This window comes from Rhinatrema bivittatum, chromosome 1, assembly GCF_901001135.1.
Source record: "Rhinatrema bivittatum chromosome 1, aRhiBiv1.1, whole genome shotgun sequence".
Lineage (NCBI taxonomy): Eukaryota > Metazoa > Chordata > Amphibia > Gymnophiona > Rhinatrematidae > Rhinatrema > Rhinatrema bivittatum.
In genome coordinates this window covers 193,518,818-193,545,671 of record NC_042615.1, presented here as the reverse complement: position 1 = coordinate 193,545,671, position 26,854 = coordinate 193,518,818, and the positions used below count along the sequence as shown (strand labels likewise).

The window sequence follows — 26,854 nt, the reverse complement described above, 5'->3', positions numbered from 1 at the left end:
AACACTTTAGACAAAAAATATGGTAACTATGTTATTTAGGTGTCGATCCATCCAACTGGGGAAGTGCCTCTTCTCCGAATTGCAGGGGTGGAGGCTGGGGGAGGACCAGCAACCGCCAATAAATTGTGTGGATTGGTCACCCACCAATCTTCTTTCTGTAGTTTTCCCTGCTGTCCAATCTGTGGGACTGCTTTTGGGAGATCTGAGTATGGCATAATGGAGTAAGATGCTGCTGAACACACATTCAGCACTGTCAAGTGGGGTTGACCACATTCAGGGGCACACAGCAAGTAACATGTTAAAGCTGATCAGATAGAGAATACCAAGTAACTAGTCCTCCTGCCCCCATGTTGCACAGGTGGGCGAGAGCCAAAATGAGTTAGTTGACAAGTCTTTGGCTTTAACTGTCAGGACTTGCGTGCTCACCAAATTATAAGTGACTCTTACGCTTTTATGGACTAGGATGTCCATAAAAGCATAGGAGTCACTTATAATATCATTTATAATATCTCTCGAATAGTGGTGAGTTAGTGTGAAATAGACTTGTTTCACAGATCAAGAGAAAAAGGGGGTGGGGAGGTGGCAAATTGCACCTAGCATGTTTGGGTACTTGCAATACAATTCAATATACCAAAAAAACCCTCAAAAAAACAAAAAAGTGTCAATATAAGGTATTTTCAACATTTTAGGGACATAAAGCCTAGACGAACATGTTGTGGGTTTTTAATATAAAATACTTGAGAAACATTAAAATAAGTAGAAAGCATGAAGGGCTTGCTTTCACCTTCATTTAAAAGTGTACTGAAACAGATTTTCAAGAATCAGACAGCAGGATATCATTAGGGACTAAGCTTTGATGACCCCAAGTCCTGGATAGCAAAACATTGTATGGCCAACCCTGCAGCAGTGTAATGCATATTAAGAGGTAAATTTTAAAACACCAGCATGTGCCAATACCAGGAGATATGCTAATGGCCAGGCCATGCATATATCTACCAGGACACGCTGAAGAATCGGCAAAGTAAAAAGGGGAGGGCGTCTGATCAGGGCATGGGCGGGCCAGCACCATTAAGGTAGGTAGGGGTTTAGGAGTTCCCTCCCAATCCAATCCTTTATTGGAGCAGACTGGGAGGGAAACTGGGGAAAGTCCCTATTGCATCGCCATGCAATTGTTACAAAATTCCGCCCCTTGCACGCACGAGTCAGCACCTGCACGCATGCTGATATAAAATCTGCTACCTACGCGCCCGATTTTATAACATGCATGGGCGTGTGCGTATGTTATAAAATCGACGCACACAAGACTCCTGCACAGTTGTTTTAAAATTTACGATTAAGAGTTGCGAATTGAAACTCAGCAGAAGGCAATGGCACCCCATTGGTATCTGAGAAATTAGTTGGCACATGTTTATATTCAGTGATTGAACTGTTGTATGAAATTGACTTATATAGTTACCCTATGCATCCAATAAAAATCTTCTCTCTCGAATAGTGGTGAGATAGTGTGAAATAGACTTGTTTCACAGATCAAGAGAAAAAGGGGGTGGGGAGGTGGCAAATTGCACCTAGCATGTTTGGGTACTTGCAATACAATTCAATATACAAAAAAAACAAGTGTCAATATAAGGTATTTTAAACATTTTAAAACCATAAAGATTATTTGCTATACCTATGGATTCTGGAACATTACAATCATCTTTCTATTAAAAAAAAAAACAAAAACCTGCAAATCCAATCTCACTGTTAATTCTTCAATATAAATAAGTATCAAAAGCACAAAAGAACAGGTACACCTAAAATGAGAAGTAATGTGCAGAATATATTTAAAGTACTTCAAGTAAAAACATATCTATTTTCTAATTAACTGTATTTTCTATTCAATTATATTAAATCAGACAGCTTAGAACATTTTAAGTTTCACCCAGAAGCATTTTATATTGTTTATATTATGATTAAGCTTTTTATTTCAGGCTTTTAAATAAGATTGCCACTTTTGGAAGGGTACTTTGTTAGTAAATTTCTCCAATTTTGCATATTAAAGCATTAACAAATTTATTATGTTTCATTGCTAGTAACATTATCCACGTGTAGCACTATATGGAATCCTTACCCTTTTGACCATATTTTAGCATAATTATCAGTATAAAAGCTAAACTTGGCATTTTGCCCCACCCACATAAAAGTAATTAAACTTTTAGAAGTGGGTATAGCCTCTATCCTCCTCTCCCCACAAGATATTAAAATCATGTTGAAGACCATTAAATCAGCAAATTGGAAAAATTCTACTTTGACATATTCCCTTTTTGCATAAGATATATGCTAGCACAAAGTCTTACTATCTTTAATGTACTAGTAAGTATTAAGCAAAACCACTAAGAAAAATGCACATGATAAAATCAAATGAGCCAATTTATAATCTTTCCTCGTTTACTGAGTAAAATCACAAACCAATTTCATTTCAAATTTTATGTGCAAAAGCACTTAAGTGCTTTACTACAAATTACAACCAAGAAACACATTAACCAAACAATTAAGTTTTTACAGTTAGATTTAGGTTTATAACACAAAGAGGAAACAATTACAGTACATTTACAACACAAGAGTTAGATACATGAATTCATTAGAAAATATTGTAATAAATAATTCATGAATTATAGTGCAATTGATTTATGCATAAATATAACTAATTGTCTAAAAATCAGTTTATATTAACAAAATCTGTCAAATCAAGGCAGCCACAAAGTTTTACTAAGTTACTGCGACAATGAAAATACTGCAATTAAAAAAAAAACTACACAAATACAAGTATTTGTACTGTAAACAACTAAAAAAAAATCTCACTAAAGTTAATATACAATTCAATATAAAATTGTCATTAGCTACCAGAAATGGTTCAAACAAGTTTACTGAGCAGTAGTTCTAAAAACAGAGGCACTGTTTTTTTTTTGTTTTTTTTTAATATAAAATACTTGAGAAACATTAAAATAAGTAGAAAGCATGTAGGGCTTGCTTTCACCTTCATTTAAAAGTGTACTGAAACAGATTTTCAGGAATTGTTAATTGCTAAGCAGTGTCTAGTAACCATTTATAATACAGTCCAAAGTATAAATTAAATGACATTAGCACAATGCGTTAAACAAAATTTTGCCTTTTCTTGCTTTTCTGTTTAACTTTATTTATTAATTAGTAGTCCTGTGAGGGTTGAGAATTATTTAAAGTATCAAAAATATGTTAATATACTATTAGCACTGAAAATAAATATATGTACTAGACATCTGCAAAATAAATAGAATACTATTTATAAAAACTAACAAACAGCAATGTTAGCAAAATATCCCTGATTATATGATTCCTGTTATTTGTCAGGTCTTTTTAAAACATTTAAATATGGAACTCATCCTGCTGTCAATAGCCAATGTGCATACTATCTGATGTCAAACAAGTGCTCAGTATTGTAAAAATTCTAGGCAATCTACCAAATATGCCTTTTATGAACAAAAGTATTAAAAATGTCAATCTTCCTGTAAATATTTTCACTGTTTCTTTGACTGGGGATATACTTAAATGACAAATCTGTCCATATTAGACCATGTATACTTAATGTACTCAGCAAATGATGCTGTGTACTCTGTTTGTATATTTAGATTATATGTTAGATGCACAATTTACTACATTATACTCAGTTCTGGATTATACTTTACAACATACAAGGAACACATCAAAAAACCCCAAAGAGAATTCTAGAAAGACCTAGAAAATCAAAAGACCTGCTAGCTTTGAAGTGCATTTGCTATAGTTTTTCTTTTACATTTAGTCAAAAATATATTTCTGGGATGAGTGGTAGCCTACTGGCACTGGAGAACAGCAGCAGACAGTTCTCTTATTTCCACAAATGGGGGACCTGTGCCTGTAAAGCAAGTTCAGGGAGGCGAGTCAGGAAAATATAGGGTAAATGTCTCTACTGGAAACACAAAGGACTCAAAAGGGAGTCAGACAACATTTTTCCATTACCTGCAAGCCAGTCAGTAACTGCTGCATTGCATTTTTCTTGTTAAGAGCTACAGTCTTGGCCTCATAGTACAAAAAAGTAAAAAGCTTGGGTATGTCACTTGACTAGGTGCTGAAAGAAACAGTCTGATAGGAAGGGTATTAAATTTACAAGAGGAAGCTACCCTATAGTACACTCATGTAAAAGCAAACAAGGACCGGATTAAAATGTATCTGGTCATATACTGGCAAAGAAAAGAGGGATTTTGTGCACTGCAAAAGACAGAACGTCCAACTAAACTAGTTGAATGAGGATTTTGTAGTGTAGAAATGAGCTGTCTCGTTAAATTTAAATTGGGCAATATGTATTAGGTGGTTTAAGTTAAAATTTGAAATTAGGAAATATAAAGTAGTGTTACAAGCTTAATATTTTCATTTGAACACCCTTTTAGATGAAAATAGGTCTTTTGCATAAAAATCTGAATGTATAAAGCAAGCCAACATACTTATGGTTGTATGACACTATGCTATCAGAAGTATGTATTCCATAAAATCCATTAGGAATCCTTCAGATTTTAACGGTTATCTTGAGAGGTCTCTCAAATGAAAATGTTGAAATTAACTGCCCAGTTTCCAACAGATTTATAAAGAATTTACATTACTGAAAGTTCAAAACAGTTCACGTAACTGTTTAACATTTATAAAACTATTAAGACCCTGAACAAACTGCAAATTTGGTTATTAGCAAAATTATATCGGTCTACCAAAATGAAATTCTGATATTCATTTTGACTGAAAATAAAAAAGGTATTGAAATGTCACAGCAGCAAATAAATTACAGTTACAGTGAGGTTTCTCAATAGGAGTGTGACACAATCCTTAAACAAAATTTTCAAAAATGTATAGTAGTCAAAACATCAACTAGCACGCATTTAAACCAAAGTCACCATTCTCAAGCTTATTCTGTGCACATTATAAACATGCTCTAATTTTCATTCTAACTTTCTCCTTGGAACTTAAGCTTACTTTCCAAAAGTCTTTAAATAAATTATCTGAATAAAGTTTCTTTTTATGCTATTATAATTTCATCTTATATCATATTCATTAAATTCTATAGCTACAGGGGGTTTTAACTGTCAGTTCCCAGTTTCCATTAATACTTCATTACTAAGATTATTTCATAATCCCCCATCTCTTGCAATATCCAACAACAAAATTATGCATTTTCCTCATTCTTCTCTGGTAAATCTCTCTATTAATTAAATGGTTACTTTTATACTTTAAAAGGGGTGCTGAAATGTAATGAATATTTTCTGTTACAAAATGTATCTTGTTAATACTGCACACATCCACTTCACTGGTAAGGAAATAGCTGTACTTAAAAAAACAAAAAAACAAAAAAAAAAACCTTCCCATGATTTAATTCGATTGTTTACAACAGTTGGTATATGAATATTTTAGCTTAAGTATAAAAGTTTACAAACCATTATTATTATACCTCCATAATAAGATGGTTTATTACATGGCTAGGAGAATAGATTTTCCCAACAGTTAATCAACAATGCTTCACATGACAAGTATCTATTTTCTCAAAAGTGTTATGTTATTGACTACTAAAACCTGAATCTTTTTCATCTAGTTATACAAGGTTTATATTAAATACAAACTATCAAAATTAAGTGCGCAACTATTCTTTCCACAGTGAAAACCCTGAATAAACTATGTCTTAAAGGCATGTATGTGTTTTTTGAACGGTATAATTTTATATCTCCTGTCAGAGTGAGCATATGTATTTTTCATACACATGTACGCATATGCACATACGTACATACATACACCAAAGAACATAAATCTACAAAAGCTTGCTGCTGTTTTTGGAGCTGCCAGTCCCTGAATTTGTCACATTGTATAAATCAGTGTCTGATAATCTAAGTTTTTTCTTCGGTGGAGTCTTCAGTGTCCCAGATCTCTCTTTAACTTTGTATTCTAAAGTGCTGTGAGGTACCCCATATATTCCTTGTGCTTTGGAAACGCTCATTTTTCCACTCATTACCATACCAATTGCTTCTTCCATTATTTCATGGTCATATTGCCGGTAACGACCACGTTTTTTCCTTGGCTGTTTACTATCTTTGCGATCCAATCCGTCTTCTGCATTATCAGAGGATACGTCAATCGTTCCATTCTTTGTATTAAGACACAAAGGAGAGAGGTCCCTATGGAGAATATAGGAATCAACACTTGAGTGAGACAGAGGTCCAGAACATTCGACTTTGTTCTGTTTAGGGAGTATATTTTTCAGTTTTTGAAGAGCTGATCCTCCTAAGACTGAAGAGGTTTTGGACACTTTGTACATAACATCCAGAAGACCAGAAGTGTCGGGTTGTGGCTTGGGCACAGAACTTGATCGTACCTGAGGAATTTTTAATTGTACAGTAGGATATGAAGTTTCATAGTGTAGACCTTCAGTTTTTTCTTTGAACTGAGTAACCATTCTCTGTAGAGTTAATTGGTGGAGGTAACTGGAAGCAGTTGGGAATTTTAGTTCCGAGGTTTCAAGTAGATTGAGTTTATTTTTTTCTGTGCGCTCTGCTTGAGCTCTTGCCCACAAAGCTACTTTCTGCAGTACTGCACAAGTTTCTTTACTATCTTTACATAAATAACTATCATCAAAATCTCTAGTTTTGTTTTTAAAATATGCAGGCTTTCCTGCTGATAAGGCTTCTAAGTGGAGAAGTAAAGTTTTTTGAGGTATGCCATAGAGTACGGATGCTTTATTCATGTCCAGTGCTCCTGATCGAATGTCTTTCAAAGCTTTTGAGAGCAAACCATCTGCAAACTCAGCACTTCTTTCCACATAGTCCTCTCTGTCTCTGTGTAGTCTCCTGGATAGATGGAATGAAACGATGGTAAACTGATGCACTGTACGAGAGGCTTGCATACAGTTATGCAAGGGAATGGTCCACTCCTTTATTATACTCCTTGCTTAGGTAACATCACCGCTTCTCACATTGTTTTAAGTCTTTGAGATCTGGCAGTTACTGGTATCGTAGCAAATGCTACAGATCTTTCAATCATACGATGGCTTCTACAGCAGCCTTTCCAAAAACTCTTAAGTCCCAGTTCTGTATTTGCATAATACTTGTGGGTGTGCTTGCTATTTCCTTTGATAGTTGCTTCCAGAGCAAAAATGTTATGTTTAGTTACGCAATTTGCAATCCATTAATTCCCAAATCCTAAATGATTTTGTTAGTAGAAACGTGACGTTACCGCTAAACAAGTAATAAAAGAGTCAACCCCCTTATAATTTGCAGCAGCAAAATATTCACACACACAACCCTCTTACACTTGTGCAAGATCAGGATGTAACCATGCAATTACATTACAACCTAAAAACACATGCTGAGTTGTTTTAAGTTTATACAACTATTTGTCTCTTGCTATTTAGATTTTCTTGAAGAAATCTGACATTTTTTAAAATATATTTCCACCTAAAATTTAGCACATTTAAATATTCTAGTTTGTAGCTAGATTTTTACTGTTAAAAAATTCCATATATTTTGTGGAAATAAAAAAGAATCCAGGATGCCTCAATTCCAAGAAAATTCAACATAACCTCTTTAAATTATTTTACACTAAGATCATGGCAGTGTTCAGAAAATGAAACCTAAGATTTGGGGTATTTCTTACTACTGAATATATATTCAGCTATTTGCCATCCTCTCCTGAGCCATGGGCAACAAAAATGAAAACATAATAGATTTTAAAAATTCTCATTATGAAAAACTTTGTGCAAGTTATACATTGGTTTGCAAGTAAATTATATACGTTTCATGTACATTTGTTACATAATACTTTTAGGACGGAATATTTAACTGAAAATTTACTATAAGTACAGTATATTTCCCATATTGTACTTACATTTAAATGCTCAGTTTACTTTTAGCATCATGAACTAAAGTTTGGTGATTGCCCAGATATTTATTTAATGGGGAAAAAACATATTAGAAAATAAAAAAAACCACACCCCCAAACACAAAAAAGAAAATCCAAACAAGAAACTTAGTCAAACTATAGAACAAATGTGTATTCTGTATAAAGGAGAATCCAGTACCTATGAATGCCTCCATTTATACATTTTAGTTTCTAAATTACAGCTTACCTTGAATTATTAGAGGAATCAAATGCATTTGGTGTGCCAGTTCTTACATAGTTTTTCTTTGTAGAGAGATCTAGTACTTCATCACCTAAAATGCATACATATATTTGTAAAACAAAAGCACATAGATTACAATACCTAATGCTAAAAATCAAAAAGTTTAATTGTTTGTATAAAATAGTACAAATGTTAACTGAGCAGTAAATTCATGTTAATATATTTCTATTAGAGCCATTTTTCAACTCGTGATGTGGGATTATTGCGTGCATTAGGGCCTTATCACAGGCGATAACGCCCTATTGCGCGCGATAAGTACTGTATTGCGGCAGTAATATTTAAATTTGGGAAAGGGGAGGGGTTTGGACAGGATAAAAATATTTTAATTCTGGTACCACTATGGGCGATAATGTTTTACACATTACTGCAGGCAGTAGCGTCGGAATACTTAACACCTTTTCCACTGACGGTACAGGAGCAATATGGAGTGGCACGGCTGCAACTGAGGCAGGTGAAAACGAACTGCCATGATGCAGTTCGGCCGCACAATTCCCCCCGCCCCCTTTTTAGCGCAGTTCTTCAATCTGCTATATTTATAGCAGAATGATAAATCTAGGCCTAAGTTAGTTAACTAAAGTATTTCAACTCTATAAATCTTAAGACTTGAAAGAAACTACAAACAGAGAACTAGGTAAAAATATGACAACCACAAATAAGCTGTATAACTAATTTCAGGACAACAGGTTAAAAAAAACCTGGGATAACAAATGAGAAACTTTATGCAAAGATATTTGCTTATATTTGATGTGGGGTCCCAAATGAGGTAAAGTACTCCAAAAAGCTCTTATCAATGTTGACTGAATTGAAAGAATCTTTCTTGTTTTTAATCATCCCAACACTATAACCACAAAGTACTACTAACTCAACCAGTCTTTCCTCCATTTTGTGGTGATGCAACAGATATTTCATTCCAATACTGTGTATTTTTGTCTTTTATAAATTGCATTCTACTTTTGATCTTGTCTCTAAATGATTTCATTTTGAACTGAAGGTGCACTATGTCGTCACTCATGAAAAAGCTAAGCAATACCAGTCCTAGAACCAAACTTGATGAAATAATGTATGTGTTCTCTCAGGTTCATACTGAAGCATACTTCAGGTTTAAGATTACTTTTAAGAAAAGCTGTAAGAAGCAAAAGAGCAAATTTGCTTACCGTAAACAGTGTTTTCAGAAGATAGCAGATGAATTAACCATGCTTTCTGGGTACATCCACTGTGCCACTAGGTGGCGGAGCACTCAAAATTCACTAAAGTCTTTTTGTGAGGTGATCCTTCCTGTATCTTCCCTCGTTCCTCCAAGTCTCCTCACCAAGCAAGACAAGATGTAACAATGGAACTGACCAGGGAGACGGGCGGGTCAGCATGGCTAATTCATCTGCTATCTACGAAAAACACCATTTATGGTAAGCAAATTTGCTCTTTTCACGTAGATAAGCGGCATGAATTAGCCATGCTGTCTGGGAGTCCCCAGCTGCAGTATTGAGTGTCTTGTTTATGTGTTGTACTGATAGTAATGCGCTCAATACGGTAAGGAAACAAAGGCGGACAGTTCTCAATGGCTGTTGTGTTGAGAAGCAGAGGTACTTCCCTGGATAATAGTCCATCCCATGTGTGCATCATCTGCGGTCTGTTTCTCCAAACAGTAGTGGGATGCAAAGGTATGAAGTGAAGACCAAGTGGCTGCTTTACAAATGTCCAAGATGCCCACCTCCATGAAGTGCCTAATTGAATCAGCCATCGCACGAACCTGATGCGCCCTGGGTGAAGCAGGTGGCGTCTCTGAACGTTTTTGGTAACAGAACTGAATGCATTTGGAGATCCAGGATGAAAGTGTTCTTTTGGATACAGGGAGTCTTGGTGCATTCGGGTTAAAGGATAAAAAGAGTTGAGGGTCTCTGAGTGGAATGCGTGCGTTTATAAAAGGTGAGGGCTCGTTTACAGTCTAACGAATGTAGTCGTCATTCACCCTCATTCGCATGTGGTCTTAGAAAGTGGGGAGCCTTATGGTTTGGTTTAAATGGAATACAGAAACCACCTTCGGTAGGAAGTTAGGATGTGTACGCAGAGTAAACGTGTCGTTGTAAAACTGAAGGTAGAGTGGGTAGTGAACTAAGGCTTGTAATTCACTTACACGTCTCGCAGAGGTCAGGGCAACCAAGAAGAGTACCTTCCAGGAAAGGAACTTGGGATGACAAGATTCCAAAGGTTCGAAGGGTGGTAGTATGAGTTGTTCCAACACTATGTGTTTACGTCCCATGATACAGCAGAGTTGCTTACCTGTAACAGGTGTTCTCCCAGGACAGCATGATGTAGTCCTCACATGTGTGTGACATCAATGGACAGAGCCCTATCACAGTAAACTTTTCTGTCAAGGTTTCTAGAACTTTTGACTGTCACACTGAGCATGCCATGATCCCTGCAGCCACAGGGGTCTTCCCTTCAGTCTCGTTTGTAGCAAAAGGTGCGCGCGAAAAGCAAATGTTGCTTACCTGTAACAGGTGTTCTCACAGGACAGCAAGATGTTAGTCCTCACATATGGGTGACATCACAGGATGGAGCCCAATCACGGAAAACGTCTGTCAAAGTTTCCAGAACTTTGACTGGCCCCTATTTATTTTATTTATTTAGCATTTTTATATACCGACGTTCTCGATACAAATATCAAATCAGGTCGGTTTACATAAAACAAAACAATCGCGGTGAGGCGTTACAATAAACGGAGTTTCAGAACATGAGAATAAATATTAAATAAACAACAGTGACTCATCAAATGACGAGAATCTATATAGTAAATAACATGTAATAAAATAGATAATGGTGTAAATAACTAACTTGAAATAAAATAAATAATAAATAGAATAGTATAAAATATATATGTAAAGACAACAGTAACTCGTTATGATACGTGAAACATGTAGAGAATAACTAAGAATAAATGATGTGTTAATTTGGGATATACAGGTATCAGGGACCAATGTTTATGTGCCTGGTTATGAGTAATGCATGGGCTAAAGAATTAATGCATCCACAAGTGGAACAATCAAACAGGTGGGCTGTCAAATAACGTGGATTCATGTGGAGATAACTAAAAATAAATGATGAGCTGAACAGTGACCAATGTTTATGAGTTTAGATATCAGTAATGCATGAGCTAAAGAATTAGTGCATCCACGCGGGAGGCTTTCCCTACAGGTGTGTTGTAAGTGGGTTGTCCAGATGAGGTGGGCTTTCACTACAAGTGGGTTGTAAGTGGGTTGTCCAGATGAGGTGTAATCGGGCCTTGAAGAGGTGTGGGCGGTCGTGGAACTTGTAGTGAACTAATTTTACTCTTTTGCTCTTTGGCCCGTGTCAGAGTGTTCCTGCGATTCTGGAAATGCTTGCCGGAAGAGCCACGTTTTTAAATTTTTCTTAAAAGTTATATAACAGGTTTCTTGGCGTAGATCCGGTGGTAATGAGTTCCAGAGGGTGGGCCCAGCTGAGGAAAGTGCTCGTTTAGATCGTGAAGTTTTGATCGGGGGAGCGTATAAGGAACCTTTGTAGTTGAATCTGATAGGTCTTTGTGATGTGTGAGGTCGGAGTTGCGAGTTTAGGTTTAGGTGTGCGGTGCCCGTAATATCCTTGTGGATCATTGATGTCTTGAATGTGATTCTGGCTTTTATGGGTAGCCAGTGCAGACTGTAGAGAATAGGTGTTATGTGGGCTCTTTTATTTGTGTTGGTGAGTAACCTCGCGGCAGCGTTCTGCACCATCTGTAAGGGTTTTGTAGCTGTGATCGGTAGACCTAACAGGAGCGAGTTGCAGTAGTCTAATTTGGATAGAATTATAGACTGCACTACTAGACGGAAGTCACTGAAGTGGAGGAGAGGATTCAGATTTTTGAGTACTTGAAGTTTAAAATAACATTCTTTTGTTGTATTGGAGACGAAGGATTTAAGGTTGAATTGATTGTCGAGACGCACCCCTAAGTCTCTGACGGAAGGGGAGTGGTTAATGGATGATTTTGCGAATTGAGATGCGCTTTGGGAGTTGATGAGAGTATGTTTTTTTCGTCAGGTGAGATGATGAGGATTTCTGTTTTATTTGAGTTGAGTATGAGGTTCAGGCTGGATAACAGAGTGTTGATGGATTGTAAGCAATTGTTCCAATGTGCCCATGTTTTTTGTAGTGATTCTGTGATGGGGAGGAGTATCTGAATGTCATCAGCGAAAATATAATGCTTTAGCTTAAGGTTGGAGAGTAGGTGGCAGAGTGGGAGCAGGTAGATATTAAAAAGGGTAGGGGAGAGAGATGATCCTTGTGGTACTCCTCGGATTGATTTAATGGGAGGTGATTCTTCGTTGTTGATCTTGACTTTATAGAATCTATTCTCCAGAAACGATTGAAACCAGCTATGAGCCTCTCCTTGAATTCCTATATCGGATAGCCGCTCGAGAAGGATGGCATGATTGACTGTGTCGAATGCGGTAGATAGGTCGAGAAGAGCGAGAAGGTATGGTTGGTTTTTTTCAAGATTGAGGAGTACGGTGTCAGATAACGATGCCAGTAGGGCTTCTGTGTTTTGCGATTTCCTAAAGCCGAACTGGAAAGGGGAGAGTATATTGTTCTCCTCTAGGTATTCAGACAGTTGCTTGTTGACGAATCTTTCCATCACTCTTGAGATAAGGGGAAGGTTGGCGATGGGGCGGAAGTTTGCGGGGTCAGCCGTGGAAAGGTTAGGTTTTTTTAATAAGGGTTTCAGAATGGCTATTTTGAGTTGATCTGGGACCTTTCCTTGAGTTAAAGAGCAGTTGATGATATCTGCTAGTGCTTTGGATATAGTGTTAGGAGTTGATAGTAGAAGGTTGGAGGGTATGGTATCCAGTGGATGCGATGAGGGTTTAAGCTTGTTGAGGATGGTTTCAATTTCCAGTGATGATGGGGTCTCGAACGATGATAGGCTGTATCCTTTATTATGTTGTGTGGTGCTGAGGGGTGTTGGTGTTGGCTGTTGGGTAGAGATTGGCTTAAGGAGATTGGTGATCTTTTTATCAAAGTAGATTGCTAGTTCCAAAGCTTTGTTGGCTGCTTGTTCGTCTGGGATGATAGGTGGAGAGGGTTTAGTTAAAGATGATACAAATGAGAATAAGGCTTTGGAGTCAAATGCGAAATTGTGGATTTTTTTTGCAAAGAAGTCTTTTTTGGCCTTGAGGATGGCTAGTCTGTATGAGTTGAGGTGGGATTTGTAGTTTAGGGTTGTGATGATGGAAGGGGACTTGCGCCAACTGTTTTCTTTTTTCCGAAGTTCTTGTTTAAGGATTTTGAGTGTTGGAGTGTACCATGGATGTCTGTTGGTTTGGGGTGATTTCAAGGATTTGGAGATGGAGGGGCAGGATAGGTCTGCGACCTCGTTTGTAATCTTGAGCCAGGAATTGATTGCTGAGGATGCGTCTGTGAGTTCCAGTCTGTCAAGTTCTTTAGAGAGCAGATTATTGAGACTGTCTATGGAGCAGGGTTTCCTGTATCGTATAGTGGTAGTTGGGTAGATGGGACGAGGCTGATCTTTGATATGAAGTTCGGCAGAGATGAGGTGGTGGTCAGACCATGGGACAGGGACGCATTTAGGGTTATTATTGAAAGTTATGCCGTTGTTGAGAAATATTAAGTCTAGGGTGTGTCCCGCTTTGTGCGTGGGGTCTTTGACAATTTGATTGAAGCCAAGGTGATTGAGTGCTGTGATAAGTATGTCGCAGTTATTGGTTGGACGAGTGCTGTTTACATGTATGTTAAAATCTCCCATCAATATAGCTGGTTTGTCCTGCTTGAAATGTTTTGTTGTGAATTCTATTAAAGGTGAGGGGTCTGTGGCTAAGGTTCCTGGTGGTGAGTAGACTAGGGCTATTTGTAGATGGTCCGATTTGAAAAAGGCAATTTCAGTGTTGTTTATAGTAGTAGATAGTTGAAGTGCGAGTCCAAGGCCCTTTTTTGTGGCTAGCAGGATCCCTCCACCCCTTTTTTTGATTCTGGGGATTGAATGAAAGTCGTAGAGGTGATTGGGGAGTTGGTTTAAAAGAACTGTGTCTGTGGGTTTGAGCCATGTTTCCGTAATGGCGCAGATATCCGGGCTGTTGTCTGTCAGGTGGTCGTTGAGGAGGTGGAGTTTTTTGGTGATAGATTGGGCGTTAAATAGAGTGAGCGTGAATAGTGTTAATCCTAGCATTTGAGATATGGGGGAGATCATAATTGGAATCAATCTCTGTTGTCGGAGACCTAGAATCCTGGGTTTGTTAGATGTGAGTTTGGGAGTGTAAGGTATTGTAGGTATAGGGATAGGGTGCATGATGAGGTGCTTGTGTGATGGGTTGTGTCCTTATTGGGAGTCGGGGTTGTGATCCTTGTTTGAAATCCGGAAGTGTGTCTGCTGGATGAAGGATGGATGAGTGGCTGCTGGATGAAGGATGGATGAGTGGCTGCTGGATGAAGGGTGGATGAGTGGCTGCTGGATGAAGGGTGGATGAGTGGCTGCTGGATGAAGGGTGGATGAGTAGCTGCTGGATGAATGAGTAGCTGCTGGATGAAGGGTGGATGAGTAGCTGCTGGATGAAGGATGGATGAGTGGCTGCTGGATGAAGATTAGGTGAGTGTTTGCTCAGGACCAGCTTGGCAGCTCCTTCATTCAGGAAATGGTTGGTGGCTATAGTTGCCAGCCTCACAGCTGCACATTTCAATGGGACATAAGGAATTACTTCATCAGTTTGCCCAGTTCTTCTCTAGGTCATGAAGACCCTCTTGTTTGTTCAACCTGAGTTCCCTTCCAGTTCATCAATACCTCCCACTGAGTGGATGCAGGATGGTTGCTTGCTGAATGCTTGCTGAGAGGGTGATGGATGGGCACTGGATGGTGGATTGATGGATGCGGGCTGGAAGGTCGTTATCTGGATGGATGCTGAATGAGTTCTAGTGCGGTATAGGTGTGGTGTAGCTCAGGGAGGCGAGGGTCAACACGAAGGGGCAAAACAAAGGGGCAGGCCCCTTTGTCACGCTCCTTCGTGCGCGCGACGCCAAGGAGCGTGGTGGTTTAAATAGCCCGCCGGTCGCGCCTCTGATGTCACCGCTGCGACGTTTTTCGTGGGCGGTTCGGGGCGAAGGCTCGCGGCTCGGCTCGGGGCCTACTGGATGCGAGGGCTCGTGGTCCGGGTCGAGGCCGGGTAGACGCGCCGAATCGTGGCTCCGATCGCGGCCGGCTGGAGGTGGAGAATCGCGGCCTTTCAGGTGGGCGAGTGCTGGAAAGACAGGCCGGCGATCGGCGAGGGAGCCCGATCGGGGAGAGCGGAACAGGAGGCATTACCCCGACGGGCTTCAGCGCCGATCGCGCAGGCCTAGTTCACCGCTGGAGCCCTACTGGGCATGCCCAGCATGGCACTAACCCTGCAGCCAGCAGAGGTCCCCATTCAGTCTTATTTGAAAGCTACAGGCAGTGCCGAAAAATAAAATAAAACGTTACGAACCCAAGACCAAGGGGCGGCGGGCGGGTTTCATGAGGACTAACATCCTGCTGTCCTGTGAGAACACATGTTACAGGTAAGCAACATTTGCTTTCTCACAGGACAAGCAGGATGGCAGTCCTCACATATGGGTGAGTACCGAGCTGAGGATGTCCAAACATGGACCAAATGTACCCAAAGGCGTGCAACAGGCACAACAACTGGGGTGGAATTTGGCAGAGGGCATCCTGAACCCCACCGGGCAGGCGGAAGGGTGTTGGTACGTCACATTGTAAATAGGTTACGAAGGACAGACTGGCCAAAGATAGAATCTTGTCTTCCGGCTTTGTCCAAGCAATAGTGGGCTGCAAAGGTGTGGAGAGAACTCCAGGTTGCAGCCCTGCAAATGTTAGGAAGCGGCACCGATCACAGGTGTGCTACTGAAGTCACCAAGGCCCTCACAGAGTGTGCTTTAACATGGTCTTGAAATGGAATGCCCGCTTGCTGATAGCAAAAGGATATGAAGTCCGCCAACCAGGAGGAGAGAGTCTGCTTATCCACAGGCTTCCGGACATTTTCTGAAACCTGTTGCCATAATGGCAGAGGTTGAGGCCCAAAACGGTCGATGGCCTGCGGATACCGAAAAAGGTGGGAGCGGGAACCGACCGGGGATAGTGAACTTTACTCACCGAGCGATGGAAAACACTAACAATGGGAGACCCCTTATGAGGGAATCTTTTTTGAAGTAAAATTTAAGTTTATTCCATGAGGAAAATTGTGTGAGAAATTCTCAGAGCTCCTAACCGCGAGGCAAACTGCAGCACGGAAAAAGAGAGACTGAAGGGAGACCTCTGTGGCTGCAGGGATCATGGCATGCTGGGCATGCTCAGTGTGCCAGTCAAAAGTTCTAGAAACTTTGACAGAAAAGGTTTCCGTGATAGGGCTCCGTCCAGTGACATCACCCAAATGTGAGGAGTACCATCCTGCTTGCCCTGGGAGAATGCGGGTTTTCTTAGTTGGGGAGCGAAAGTGTAGGACACCTTTCATGAATCTAGAAACCAATGAATGACAAGAAATAGGTTCTCCGTTGAGAGGTGTGTGGAAGCTGCTATGGTGCTTAGGTGAACTCGAAGCGAAGCTGTAGCTAGACTTTCCCTGTAGAGAAGATGGAGATAATTTAGTAGGTGTTCTGGTGGACATTTTAGTGGATCTGCTCCCTCAGCCATATACCAGGACGCATAATGTGACCACTTTCTTTGATAGCTGAGTCTAGTTGATGGTTTTCTCGAGGAGAGTAGAATATCCTGGAAATGAGGAGGGATGTTTAGGCTCCCCAACCTGAGGGAGCCCATCTCACACACCTGTCTGATGTCAAAGGGGACGTAGATATCAGCCTGTTAGTGCCAGTGGAGTTATCCACCAGTTAAGATCTTTCTTCATGTTGGTTGTTATGGTGACCTTCTCGGAGAGGGGGCTGCAAAATTGGTCCCCATTGTAAATGTTGCATATGAAGACACGTGTGTGGAGCTATATAGATGGCTGCCGCCATGTGGCCTAGGATGGTGAGGACTTGACGGGCTGGGGCAACTGTACTGCTCAGATGTTGATGGACGATCATTGTCAGAGTGAATGCTCGAGGTCCTGGAAGGAAAGCCTTGTCTTGAATGGTGTCGATATGTGCACAGATGAATCGGAGGCACTGAGTAGGTTGTAGATTTGATTTCTCGTAATTGATGAGGAGGCCCAGATGGTCTAGGCAAGATATATTGCAGAGTAGATTGCTTCGCAGGGTTGACTGAGTGTGGGCTACTAGTAGCCAATTAGCCAGGTAAGGGAAAATCCATTTTCCCTGTCGGAGAAGGAACGCCACTGCTACCGCTAGGCATTTTGTGAAGACTCTCAGGGCAGAGGAGAGTCCTAACTGTAATCCCTTGTACTGGAAGTGTCTCTTGTTCGTGGTGAAGCAGAGATATCGCCAAGAGCTGGGATGCATCGGTATGTGTGCATAGCATCTTTCAGATCTAGTGAGCACATCCAATCTTTGGGTTGTAGGAAGGGCAAGATGGATTTTAGGGATGTCATTTTGAATTTCTCCCTCTTCAGGTACTTGAGAGACCGTAGGTCTAGGGTGGGTCTTAGGCCTCCCTATTTCTTGGGAATGAGGAAGTATTGGGAATAAAATCCTTGTTGGATGATGGTGATAGTAATTCATGGATACACTCTTGTTGGAGTAGGTGATTTATCTCCTGTAGAAGAGGTGCCTGGTGCATCTTCTGATATTTTTGGATAACCAGATGTGGGAGAGGAGGGCGGGTTTGGAAATTTAGGGAATAACCCTTCTCTGTTATGAGGAGGACCCAAAGGTCAGCTGTAATGGGGCTCCAAGCTGGTAGAAATTGCTATAGTCTGCCACCCACAGTGTGGTTCAGTAGCATTCTCCCATTCCTTAAAAACCTTGTTGGTTTTTGGCTGGATGAGCTTCTGCTGACTGTTTTTGTTGTCATGGAGCTTGGGGGCATTGGTGTGGCTCTGGTTGCTGATATGGCTGTTGGCAGCTGGGTTGGTAAGGCTGAGGCCGATATGAGAAGTAGGGTCTGTAGGTGCAACGAGGGTAGCTTGACTTTTTGAAAGACGGTAAATGATGTTGTGGGCCTTCTGGTGGGCCGGTTAAGGAAGGACTGCTACCTTTTGTTCCTTTAGTTTAGCTACCATCTCCGCTAGCCTGTCACCGAAGAGGTTGTCTGGATGATATGGGAGATCTGTTAGCTTCTCATGGATGTCATCTCTTATCACACGACCTGAGCCAAGCCATACGTCGTGCTGCGGTAGCAGTTGCTATGGTTTTCGCCGATGTTTCAAATCCTTCATATATGGAACGAAGGAGATGGCGAAGATCCTCCTCCATATCAAAAAATTCCTGAGGAAGGCGAACATTTGACGAGGCGTCCTGCAAGATGGATTTAAGGGATTGAAGGCAATCAAATAAGTATCGAGTGACATAGAATTGATGATTCTGGATTTTTGCATTTAACATGCCTGATTGATTTATTTCCGAAATCATCCAAATATTTGTGGTCTCTTCCCGGAAGGGAGTTAGCATGGAGCTTTGATTTTCTTGCTCTTTGCATTGCTGATTCTACGACAATGAAATTATGGGGAACTTGCACCGTGTTGTAATAGGGTGAATCCCTCATGCGGTATTTTAAATCTGTCTTCCTTGCAGTTGGTGGTGAAGTGAAGGGAGATTCCCACACCCTCTGCATTAGGGAGTCAAGAACTGAATGTGCAAGAAGTGCTGTAGGCTCCGACAGGGTATCAAAAATTTTCAGGATACCCATCATTTCCTGTCTGGCATCAGGAATCGTTTTAGTCTGAACATTGAGTCGTTAACCCACCTTCTCTAAAAACTGCGAGTAGGTAAGATCTTCTGGTGATGAAACTGGTTCCGGCGGAATCGCCGCTGGATCAGATGGGTAACCTGTAGAGGTGTCAGACAAGTTTGATACAGGAGAAGAATGCTCTTTTGGAGGAGAAGGCATGTGAGGTTGATGTTTGGGTGCAGGATCTGGAGTTTGGGGTCCTGAGGAGGCAAGGGAATCTCAGAAGGCCTGTCCGCCAGTTGATTTTGCTGTTCTACTGATTTCATGAATTGAGATAAAATCAATGAAATCTGAGAGATTGCATGGGAAGCCATCCCCAATGGAGGGGGTAGACCTGGTTGTGTCGGTCTACCTGCTGGGGGAAGTGCTGCCAGTAGTATGTCTGAATCTGATGTTCTGGGTTGGGTTATGTCAACCCGTGGCTGTTCGACTTTGTCATACAGTGGGGTCCTGTAGGCTCGTGCGGCGCCTGGATGCCATGGAGAGTCCCGAAAACATTTCTGACGAGGATGACACTGTGTCAGTGTCATGGGGGAGATGGATCTCCCTCTGATTCTACATTTAGTAAGGGAGAAGCTCCCTTGGCTTCTTGTGACCAGAGGTGTGTTTTTTGTACGGTCTGGAAGTGGGCTGCATCGGCAGCATCAGTGCAGAATGACTGGGAAGTGGTCCAGTGGAAAGCTGCGGCGGCAGCATCAATAAAGTAGTCAATGCGTTGGTATGCAACGCAGAGTCGGTGATGGTGTGTCAATGGGAATGAAATCCAGCGCACTGTGCTCAGTGCGGTCGCCTTTAGAGGCATCGATGCGTCTGTGCTCCTTTCGTGCGTCGGCATGGCCATGCTTCGACGCTCTCGACGCAGTTTTGTACTTTGGTACGGCCGGTGCGTCTGCTGTGCCTTGCATCTGTTTTAGACGGGCCTTTTTTGGCACCAAATCTGACTGTCCAGGGGGATCTTCTGAAGCTGTCCGATGAGAGGGTGCCTTTGAGAGTCTGTGAGGGCCCGGGGAGGACTTTGTAGAGGCCTCTGATGGGAAATAAGATCCCGTTGCTGCACGAAACTATTCAATCCTGGCAGCTCTTACCTCTGGCCCCTTTGGGTCATGCGTCCGCAGTCCAGACAGTTAGCCTGGTCATGGTTCGGACCTAGGCATTTGTAACATCCTGATGTCTGCCCGTAACAGATATTTTTCCACAGTGGCAGAATTTAAAGCCTGGTAGATGAGGCACAGTGAAGTTTTCTGCCAATCCTGAGGTGATTGATTTTTTTTTTCTCAAGTAACAACTTTCTCACAGGGAGAAGAAAGGTCCGCGTGTTCTCTGTCACATGGAAAAAATTGGACTGAGGAGACTTGGAGAAACGAGGGAGGATACAAGAAGGATCACCTCACAAAAAGACTTTGATGATCTTTGAGAGCTCCGCCACCTAGTGGCACAGAGGATGTACCCAGACAGCATGGCTAATTCATGCTGCTTATCTACGTGGAAATACACAGCAGAGGGATTGTAATTTAAATCCAGCAAAAGTAAGATAAAGCAAAATTGCTTACCTTGTAATAGGTGTTATCCCAGGACAGCAGGATGTAGTCCTCACATATGGGTGACGTCAGCAACGGAGCCCTAGTGTGGGAAAACTTCTGTCAAAGTTTCTAGAAACTTTTGACTGGCCCTGTGAGGCCACTGAGCTATGATATTCTCTGCCACAGGTGTCTCACTTCAGTCTCGTATGTAGCAAAAAGTTTTAGCAAAAATAAAAGAACATTTTTAGACCCAACTCCACGGGGTGGCGGGTGGGTTTCGTGAGGACTACATCCTGCTGTCCTGGGATAACACCTATTACAAGGTAAGCAATTTTGCTTTATCCCAGGACAAGCAGGATGCTAGTCCTCACATATGGGTGATTAGCAACCTAGAGGCTGAGTCATTTTGTAGTGAAGCAGCAGAGAAGTATTGTTGTTGAAAATGAGTCAGCCGAAGATCACAGCAGGTTGGATGTCGAAGGAGTTGGGAATAAAATGGAAACAAGTTCTTTAAGACAGATTGTCCATAGGCTGAATCTTGTCGTCCTTCTTTGTCCAGACAGTAATGAGCTGCAAATGTGTAAGAGAACTCCATGTTGCTGCTTTACATATGTCAAGGATTTGCACTGAACGATAGTGTGCAACTGAGGTTGACATTGCTCTTACTGAGTGTGCCTTTATACGCCCTTGGAGAGGAAGGCCTGCTTTTTCATAGCAAAACTGTATGCAATCTGCTAACCAGTTGGATAGAGTATGTTTACCCACTGCTTTACCCGGTTTGTTTGGATCATAAGATACAAAGAGTTGAGTGGATTTCCTATGTGCTGAGGTGCGGTTTAAGTAAAATGATAGTGCACGCTTACAGTCCAAGGTATGTAAGGCTGATTCTCCCTGATGGGAGAGTGAGGCCTTGGAAAGAAAGAAAGTGGGTAAAACTATGGATTGGTTCAAGTGGAATTCCGTAACTACCTTGGGGAGGAATTTTGGATGTGTATGGTGAACCACTCTGTCATGTAGGGATTTTGTATAAGGTGGGTACATGACAAGTGCTTGTAACTCACTAACCCTTCTAAGCTGATGTAATGGCTATGAGGAAGATGGTTTTCCATGTGAGAAATTTAAGATCACAGGAATTGATGGGTTGAAAGGAGAACGCAATAGTCTTGTTAAGACCAGATTCAGGTCCCATTCTGTGACTGGAGGCCGAATGGTGGTTTAAGTTGAGTTAAACCTCTCATAAAGCTACTGACAAGAGGTTGTGTGGAGATTGGTACATCTGCAATCTTGTCGTGGTAAGCCGAGATGGCACTTAAGTGTACTCTTACAGATGAAGTCTGGAGACCAGAGTCTGAAAGATAGTATAAATAGTCTAGTAGAGAAGTAGTAGGGCAAGTGAAAGGATCACTGTTGTTTTGCTTGCACCACAAGGTGACTCGGTTCCATTTGAAGGCGTAGTTCTTTTGTGTGGAAGGTTTACGTGAAGCTATAAGAACTTGAGATATACGAGTCGAAAGATTAAGTGGTTGTAAAATTAAGCTTTCAACATCCATGCTGTTAGAGATAGGGATTGGAGGTTGGGGTGGCGCAACCGACCCTGATCCTGAGTTATGAGATTGGTAGCTACTCCAAGATGTATTGGATCTTTGACTGAGAGGTCTAGCAGTGTCGGGAACCATACTTGTCGAGGCCAATATGGGGCTACGAGAATCATGGACCCCTTGTCCTGTTGTAGCTTCACTAGAGTTTTGGTTATGAGCGGTATTGGAGGATACGCGTATAGTAGGCCTGAGTTCCAAGGGCGAGCAAAGGCGTCCCTGGTTGGTTGGTTTTTCTGTTTGTGTAGAGAACAGAAGTTGTCCACTTTGTGATTCAGATGTGACGCAAAGAGGTCTATTGTTGGTTGTCCCCAACGTTGGAATATCCTGGTCGCTACTGAGGGGTCTAGGGACCACTCGTGTGGTTGGAACTGAAGACTTAGTCGATCTGCTAGTACATTGTGTATGCCTGCTAGATAAGTGGCCCAGAGGAACATTGAGTGGTTCAGGGCCCAGGCCCAAATCTGTGCAGCTTCTTGACAAAGGAGATACGAGCCCATACCTCCCTGTTTGTTGATATACCACATTGCTACTGTGTTGTCCGTTTGGATCAGAACAGTCTTGTGTGAAAGGCAGTCTTTGAATGCATGCAGCGCATAACATATAGCTCGAAGTTCCAGGAAATTGATTTGAAATGTTGCTTCGAGTTTTGTCCAAGCACCTTGGGTTTGGAGAGTGTCTATGTGTGCTCCCCAACCCAAGGTGGATGCATCTGTAGTTAATGTTATCTGTGGGACTGGTTGTTGGAAGGGTAGGCCCTTGCACAAATTGTCCTTGTTCGCCCACCACAGTAGGGATGAACGAAGTTGGTGGGATACTTGAAGCAGAGAATGTAATGGTTGAATGGCTTGAATCCATTGTGACCTTAAGAGTCCATTGGGTTACTCTCATTGCGAGTCTTGCCATAGGAGTGACATGAACTGTGGAGGCCAAGTGGCCTAGTAAGGTTAGAAATTGATGAGCTGTTGCTCGTGTCTTTAAGTGGATCGAGCTTGCTAGCAAAGATAGTGTTTCTGCTTGATCCTTGGGTAGAAAGGCTTTCGCAAGTGTGGTGTCCAGTTCTGCTCCTATAAATTGGAGCAGAGATGGTGTGAGGTGGGATTTTTGATAATTGATGAGAAATCCCGTGGAGTGAAGTAGAGCAATTGTCTGGTTGCGAGAAGTTATTACTCCATGTTGAGAATGACTTCTGATGAGCCAGTCGTCTAGATATGGGAAGACATGGACTCCGTGTTTGTGCAAGTGTCCTGCTATAACTGCCAGACATTTCGTGAATACTATGGGAGCAGAGGCAAGGCCGAATGGCAGTACTCTATATTGGAAATGCTGATAACCCACCAGGAAGCGCAGATACTTGCGATGAGGAGGGAATATTGGAATATGAGCGTAGGCATCTTGTAGATCCAGAGAACAAAGCCAATCTTCTTTTTGGAGAAGTGGAAGCATGGTGCCTAGAGAGACCATCCTGAACTTTTCCTTTTTTAGAAATTTGTTGAGATTTCTGAGGTCTAGGATGGGTCGTAGACCTCCTGTTTTCTTTGGAATGAGAAAATATCGGGAGTAGAATCCTCTGCCCTGCTGAGACCGGGGCACCGGTTCTACAGCCCTGGATTTCAGAAGGGTGGATAATTCTATTTGAAGTTGAGGAATGTGATTTTCGTTGAGATGAAAATGATTCGGTGGAAAATCTGCTGGAATTGAGAGGAATTTGAGTTGGTATCCTCGAGATATTATGGACAGAACCCATTGATCTGTGATATAATGAAGATCTTGGTTCAGGCCTTTGGTTCACTCAGCTTGTCCCAGAAGCCTTTGCTCGTCTGATCTAACTGAATCTGCTGGCATGCAATGAACTTAAGCTGACCTGTGTGTGTATGGCTACTGAGAGCCATCTGGAATGAATTCAGACCTAACCAGATATGATGAAAGGCCATGAGGTTATCGATGGCAGATAGCTGAGCCATATTACAAGCTTTGTTCTCACAGATTCCTATCTCACTGAAAGAGACCAGGTGAACTGAAGATTCCCGGAGGTCAAAGCTTTAATTAAAGGCCTGGAACCAGCAACAGAACACAGACCTACTATAATAATTGATCTATTGACAAAACACAGAAGATCAGAAGAAACAAGAGTACATCAAAGCAATGCTAAGACAAAGGAATTTTAAGGTGGGAGGAGATTTCTCAGGCTAGAGAAGGTTAGCTTATTACACTGTCATATTGCGTAAATGATCCTCTCACAAGCATTTTCTATGTATGGTTTGAAACTATATAATGCAGCTTTCACAAGAGACTGGAAGACACAGTAATGCCCTGCCTATATTGAAGGTTTGGCATCTGTGCTTCCAAGGATATGAAATATTAAATTTATATTTGTTCTAACTAAATTCTGTGTCATATCCTTGTGTGAAATACGTGCGGACAAGCGTCTTATTGATGTCTAATATTTTAGACATCTGTTGTTACTGTTATCCAATTGTAAAATTTGGATAATCTGCCTCCTACAGGGAGTTCTGATCGAGGATTTTCTGAATGGCTGAGTTCCCTGGAGATACCTTCAAAAGCCCGCCGCAGGACCTGTTTGAGTAGCAGGCTGGGGCCTGGGTGCTCTTTGCTGACGAGGCTGTGTTCTGTGTTGAGGCCTTGATTGTCTAGGCTTGATTGCAGGAGGATAAAATCATTTTTGACGATAAGGTCTCATCATTTCCCTCCTTTGGGTTCGTCGGGCAGCATGTGTAGTAGAGTCGTGAGGCAGAGAGGAGAGCTGTCTTAAGGTCTCATTATGTTCTTTCAGTTGGGAGACTGCTTCTTGGACTTTCGTGCCAAATAAATTGTCCCCTGCGCAGGGGAGGTCTACCAATTTCTCTTGGACCTCTGGCCTAAGGTCGGATGCCTTACGCCAGGCCCACCTCCTGGCACTTATACCTGAAGCTGCAACTCTTGATGATGTTTCGAAAGAATCATATGCAGCTCTTACCTCGTGTTTTCCAGCTTCAAAAGCCTTGTGGATGAGGTTTTGTGCTGACTCTCTGTATTCTTGGGGGAGAGATGAAATGAAATCCTCCATCTGCTTCCAGAGGTTTCTTTGGTATTGGGTGATATATAACTGATAAGCTGCTATTCTGGAGTTTAGCATAGCATCCTGGAATACCTTATGACCTAGATTGTCCAGAAACCTGTTGTCCTTCCCAGGAGGATTAGAAGAGTGCACTCTTGTTCTTTTTGCTTTCTTCTGTGCGGATTCAACCACCACTGAAGTATGTGGTAGTTTAGATTTCTGATATCCTGGTGCAGTTTGGACTAAGTATGTTGAGTCCATTCTTTTATTAATGGGAAGAACAGAACATGGATGTTCCCACATTCTGTGTTGAAGTTGAAGGAGAACGTCATGTATGGGTATTGCCATAATTTGCTTGGGAGGATCAACAAATTGCAATACCTCAAGGGTTTGATGACGTAGATCCTGTTCGGACTCTTGCTTAAAAGGAATAGTCAGCCATGTCTTGATCAAAGGCAGAAAAAGTGAGGTCCTCTGGTGGGGACTGTTTCCTTGGGTGTGGTGGAGAAGGGTCAGACATGAAAGTTTCAGAAGTGTCTGACTGTGTATCACTCCATGTGTCGTAATCTGGAGTGTGTGGTCATGTCTTCTCAGTTGCAGGTGGAGGAGCCACACCAGAGGGTCCTGGAATGGGCTCTTGGAGGGAAGAGTCGTCTTCTACTGGATTTGTTGGTAAGGAATCCAGTAAATCTTGATATTTCCTGTGTATTGCTGAATATAATGCTGATTCAGCAGATACTGTATCTTTAGAAGGACCTGGCATCGACAGTGTTGTACGTGGCATCGATGGCATGGAGGAGCTTGAGTCTGGAACCGATGGCCTCGACAAGAGTCCCATATGTATTGTCGTGGATGCTTGAATCGGAGTCGAGGGTAACAACGATGCCATACTGGAAGAAATAGGAGGCATCGATGTAGATATCGATGAGAAAGCTGATGTTCGCTGCATCGATATGTCCTGTGGCATCGGAAAGGATCCTGGTTTCAGGAAAGCTCCCGTTGTATGTACGGTGCTCAGCATCGAGACGGTGCCCGGCATCAGGAGATTTCCCGGAATCGGTGTCGATGATGATGCAGTCATCGGCACTGGTTGTGCTGGCACTGGTGACGTCGTAGGCAAGTCTGATGTCACCGGCATCGGCGATGTCGCCAGCATCGGTGCAGTCACCGGTAAATTTTCTTTAATAGCTTGTAGGACTGCTTCCTTTATAAATGTGGTTAAGTCCTGCAGCATCAAGGTAGGCAGTGACAGTGGTGGAGGTGGACACGATGCTGTTTGCGATGTAACTGTCTTGGTAGGCCTGTCAGGCATCGAAGTGTCAGTGCGCTTGGCCCGCTTTTCGATCGGTTCTTCGCGGATAGATGTCGACGGTGAGGCAGAGGCATGCCAATGATGATGCTTATGTTTGGGCCTTACCTCTCACGCTGAGTGAACCGATGATGTCGATGGTGTAGGAGAGGATTTTTTACCCGAGGCATCCAGTCGACACTTTAACAAAACCTTTTGAGAAGCATCTACCGGTGAGGACTTCGTTGAAGTGGATGGAGAGGGAATCAACTGCAGACTAAAGAGTTGCTGGATTTTCTCTTGACGCAGTTTTCTTCCTTTGGGTGTCATCTCTTGGCATTTTTGGCAAG

At 41.9% G+C, this 26,854-nt stretch overlaps 1 protein-coding gene across 7 annotated transcripts in view; it reads right to left on the bottom strand.

The window, feature by feature from the left end:
- Window positions 1-26,854, bottom strand: part of LCORL (ligand dependent nuclear receptor corepressor like) — a 374,618-nt gene that overhangs the window by 101,896 nt on the left and 245,868 nt on the right. For 5 of the 7 annotated variants that reach the window (XR_003854676.1, XM_029590369.1, XM_029590357.1 and 2 more), the window contains one exon: window positions 8,150-8,234. Coding sequence is in view for 6 of the 7 variants with exons in the window: in XM_029590369.1 (XP_029446229.1) it covers window positions 8,150-8,234 (85 nt within the window). In the remaining variant the exon portion in view is untranslated. Of the gene's footprint in view, window positions 1-2,937; window positions 6,873-8,149; window positions 8,235-26,854 lie in introns of those variants that run through there. The other 2 variants (XM_029590404.1, XM_029590395.1) reach the window with 1 other exon arrangement.